This window comes from Oryx dammah, unplaced genomic scaffold, assembly GCF_014754425.2.
Source record: "Oryx dammah isolate SB20612 unplaced genomic scaffold, SCBI_Odam_1.1 HiC_scaffold_28, whole genome shotgun sequence".
NCBI classification, from domain to species: Eukaryota; Metazoa; Chordata; class Mammalia; order Artiodactyla; family Bovidae; genus Oryx; species Oryx dammah.
The window spans coordinates 17,750,679-17,755,552 of NW_024070212.1; the positions used below are offsets into that span (position 1 = coordinate 17,750,679).

Genomic DNA, 4,874 nt, shown 5'->3' on the forward strand with positions numbered 1-4,874 from the left:
GGGTTGCTAACACTCAGCACTTCTCCTGTCTTTCTCCTTGTGCTCAAAATCCTTCTGTATGTGAAGGTACTTTTACTAGAACTGGACCAAAATATCTCTGTTCTTTTGTGATTCCTTTTCAGAATCCTGAGCACACAGTGAATAATAGCAAGTGTCATCACTAAAAACTGATTGAGGTACAGATACCTAGGAAAAAGTCCAACCACGGATCTAGATGTAAGACAAATTAGAAAGGAGAGGTAACTCTAAATTTCTTTTTTACACAAGACTTTCAAATGCCTCCATAATTCAATAGTTCATTTACTCCATAAACATTTACTAAGAATCTCCTGTTTTGAGACATTGCTGGCATGTCACAGGTGCAGAGATGGAGAATAGAGACTCAGGTCTCTGACAAGTGGCTCTATTCACAGATATCATGAACTTCAACATTGTCCTTCAATTCTAACTTTTTAGCAAGACTTTAAAAGTATCCGGTGGTGGCAACTCCACCATCATCACACCCCTCCATTCCAAAATTGGTCATGTATCTAATTCTCCCTCTAGCTTCCAGAGCTGTTAAATGAAAAAAATTTTAAAGGGACTACCCTGGTGGTCCAGTGGTTAAGAAGGCACCTGCCGGTGCATGGGACACAGGCTTGATCCCTGGTCCAGGAAGATCCCACATGTTGCAGAGCAACTAAGCCCATGTACCACAACTACCGAAGCCCAAGCATCCGGAGCCCATGGCGCCACAAGAGAAGGCACCACAACGAGAAGCCAGGGCACCGTAACAAAGAGAGGCCCCCACTCACAGCAACTAGAGAAAGCCTACGCACAGCAATGAAGACCCAGCACAGTCTAAAATAAATAAATAATTTTTTAAAAAACAGAAAGGTAAAAAATTGTTAAAAATAGATCAATAGATTAAAACACACATATCCACTTCCACTGGGCTTCCCAGGTGACACAGTGGTAAAGAATCTGCCTGCCAATGCAGAAGACATGGGCTCAGTCCTTGGGTCAAGATGATGCCCTGGAGAAGGAGGATGATGCTGTCTCCTACATTCTTGCCTGGAAATTGCCATGGACAGAGGAGCCTGGCGGCTACAGCCCATAGGGTTGAAAGAGTCAGACATGACCAAGCATGCACACACACACACACACACACACACACCAACATTAGCAAACAACCTGAAACAAATCTCTTCCAATAATTATGTCCTGGCTCTCCACCTAGAGTCAGATTCTTGTGCCGGGACCTGATTAGTATCCTTCTTTGGTACGATTTGACTGCTGCCTCCCATTAGTCTTGATAAGTGACACATGCTAAGGATGTACTTGGCCTATGCCTCTGTCTTTTGGGACCCCTGCTGCAGGCATGATTGGAGAAGGAAATGGCAACCCACTCCAGTGTTCTCACCTGGAGAATCCCAGGGACAGGGGAGCCTGGTGGGCTGCTGTCTATGGGGTTGCACAGAGTCGGGCACGACTGAAGCAACTTAGCAGCAGCAGCAGCAGCTGCATGCATGCCTCCCCATACACTCCCCTAATTAATGGGGCCAAGACTTGAACGGTGTCACCTACTGTGATGACAAGTTTCATGAGTAAATGGGGGAAGTAAATAAATCAAACGGTTTGCAGAGGGAGAGGTCAAGCTGGGCTGGGCCCAGAGTGATTCAGGTTCTGCCACAGAATGGGTGTCTCCTGGGATGGTCTAGTAGGACAATTAAAACCCCTATAAATAGGATGGGTTTGCAGATGTCCAGTATCCTCTCCGGCTTCTGAATCTTCTGTTGATACCTCCTCAAGCAGGTAAGACATGCATGGGGAAGCAACAGCAGAATCCAAGAGCCTCTTGGTAGGGGCTGTGACGTGCTGGGCTGGGGAGGTACCCTGTGGCCTTAGGTACCTTCCTGCTTCCTTTTTTGCCTCTATCTGAGAATATGATAGCTCACAGGGATGGGGGGAGGGATGTACTTCTGAGTCTGTAAAATACACATGCCATTGTTTCTGTGTGTCCTAGGCATCCCAAAATGAAGGACTAGAACTCTTGGTGGATAAATTAGTCCCCCATAGCGGAGCATTTCCCTTTTGTGTAAATTAGGCCAGACCCAAGAGTTTAGGGCTCATTAGGGCCAAGGCCCCAGACCATAGGACCACAATAATATTCAAGTATCACTGCAATGAATTGCCATAAGAGACTCTGCTTGTGTCCTGCAATTCATCATTTGTCACTTATCCCTATAGGCATCAATGGCACGCTTTTAGAAATCCAGGGTGCTTTGCAGTTAGGACTTCAGTCTAGAGGCCTGCAAACTCAGTAACTAGAATTTTTACATCATAGAAGAAATATTATTGAGATGGAGATTCCAGAAGACTCCAGCCTCCCAACGTGGCTATGTAAACCTATCTGACTGTACATATTTCTTCTCATCTATGCAATTAATTTAGCTTGCTATTTTTATCTAGAACAATTTTTGTATCCACTTATTCTACTTGCAATATATTTATAATATTCCAACATGACTATCCAGGCCAGAAGCACTTGCTAGAATTTAGTCTCTCAGAAAGCTTCCTTGCCACATGGCAAGAGACCTCTAGCCTTCTTCCCCACCTACGTGAAGCTCATTAGAAGACTGAGGCCTTTTCAGAAGGATCTATTGAGTGCCCTCTTCAGTGTGCTGGTCATTGGTAGAAAATTGTGCCTTATCATACTGGCTTCTGGCCCTACCTCTATGGCCTTCCTGATCTCCCTTCCTTTTTGTTCTAATATGAGTGTTTCAATCGAGCAAGTCCCATCGGAAGTAGAAGACAGAGCTATAAAATCCCTATAATATTTTGTATTCTAGGATATCATCTCTTTTTATAGCAGGGGACACATAGTCTTCACCTTTATTCCATTGAACACATGATATTTGGAATCTGACTGTGGGTCAGAGAGAGTGAAGAGTATAGCTAACAATGAGCTCTGTCATTTCTTAAACTTTTTGTCCTGACCAAAAGGGGCCACTTTTCCTCTGGAAATGCTGTCTCCTGGTCTTCATTGTAAATACAGACAATATAATGTTTCTTCTTTTAGGTTCCTCCATCTTTGCCAAAATGACCGAACTCCTGAACAGCATACTCACCGTGATTAAGGTGTTCCAGAGATATGCCAAAGAGAGTGGGGACTCCACCTCACTATGCAGGGAGGAGTTGAAGCAGCTGCTCTTGGCTGAGTTTGGAGACATCCTCCGGGTAAGATGCTCAGACTTTGAGCCCCATGGAGACAAGTGTGAATTACAGTGATGCCTGCCTTTAGAACGTCATGTTTTTTGTTTTATTTGTTCATGATCTACCCTATAACTAAAAGAATTTCAGGCAGCTCCTTAGTAGTTCTCTTCCAGCACACACACACACACACACACACACACACACACACCTCCTTGTATTTTTGTTCAAACAAGAGGGAGTACAGCTTCAGGCTGGAAATCATTTCTCAGGAGAAAATCTGAGATTTGTACCTTGATTTCCATATTTAAGTGCTGTCCAACATCTCATTCATTCATTTGCTCAGGAAAGAGTCACTGAACATCTACTACCTCCCAGCACCATTCTGGGCACTGGGGATACAAACATGAATAAAACCAGCTTCCCCTCCCTCCAGGATCTCACAGTCTGGTTAGAAAAAACAGATGAACAAACAATTACAACATAGCACGGGATGGAATGGGATAGCTTCTTCAAATGATTCAAAGTAATTATTAATGAAGCTGATTTTAAATAAGTGTATCTATCCCTATTGTCATGCTTCCATTGGTCCAGCAAGGGATGAGATTCTGAGAACCAGCTTATCAAAGACTAGAACCAAGCATGGGCCACTTTAGATTAGTGGTTTCTCAATCGAAGGTTTATGCAGGACTAAATGGACTGGGGCACAGAAACTGACACTATCCATAGGAGAATATCTGATTTTTTTGCTTGTTTTATCTTCGCACAGAGACCAAATGACCCAGAGACTGTGGAAACCATCTTGAGCCTCTTGGATAGAAACAGAAATGAGCATGTTGATTTTCATGAATATCTCCTGATGGTGTTCCAGTTGGCCCAAGCCTGCTATCATAGGCTGGATAATGAATCATATGGAGATAGAACCTCTCAGCAAGAAAGGAAGCAGGAGGGAACACAAGGCCATACATTTCCAAGAAATATAGGCAGACAACACAGGAGGAGGCATGAGGGAGAAAGGCAGGATTCCTGCCACAGTCAGTCCGAGAAACAAAGCCAGGATACCCACCAAGATCAATCTGAGAGACAAAATGGGGACTCTCGCTACGGTCAGTCTGAGAGACCAGACAGGGACTTCCACTATGGTCAGTCTGAGGGCCAAGACAGGCACTCCCACTATGGTCAGACTCAGAGACCAGACAGGGACTCCCACTATGGTCAGACTGAAGGACAGGGTCAGGACTCCAGCTCTGGTCAAAGACTGAGTAATAAATCTGGCAGTGGCAATCCTGAAAGACCGGGCTATGTCTTTGCCCTAAATCAGTATGAGAAACAACTTCAAGATTCTCATTATGGCCAATCTGATAGGCTTGGACAACAGTCAAGCTATGGCCAGTCTGGAAGACTTAGAGAGGACCCTCAGTATAGCCACACAAACCAACAGGAATCAGGCTCTTATAATGAACAGTCTGGAAGGCTGGGTCAGGAATCAGACTGTGGTCAGAGAAATAGGCAAGAATTGGATTCTCACTATGGCCAGACAGACAGACAAGGTCTGAGCACTCACTATAGCCAGACAAGGCCAGACAGACAAGGCCAGAGTTACCATTATGATCAGACAGACAGACAAGGCCAGAGCTCTCAATCTGGTCAGACAGACAGACAAGGCCTGAGCTCTCACTATG

The 4,874-nt window shown here is 44.6% G+C and overlaps 1 protein-coding gene across 5 annotated transcripts in view; it reads left to right on the forward strand.

The window, feature by feature from the left end:
- The first annotated feature begins 1,757 nt into the window (after positions 1-1,757).
- The window catches only part of RPTN (repetin), a 4,938-nt gene continuing 1,821 nt past the window's right edge, over positions 1,758-4,874 (forward strand). For 2 of the 5 annotated variants that reach the window (XM_040230637.1, XM_040230636.1), the window contains exons 1-3: positions 1,758-1,794; positions 3,062-3,219; positions 3,962-4,856. In XM_040230637.1, the coding sequence (XP_040086571.1) occupies positions 3,082-3,219; positions 3,962-4,856 (1,033 nt within the window). In that variant the 5' untranslated portion in view covers positions 1,758-1,794; positions 3,062-3,081. Of the gene's footprint in view, positions 1,795-3,061; positions 3,220-3,961 lie in introns of all 5 variants that reach the window. The other 3 variants (XM_040230638.1, XM_040230634.1, XM_040230639.1) reach the window with 3 other exon arrangements.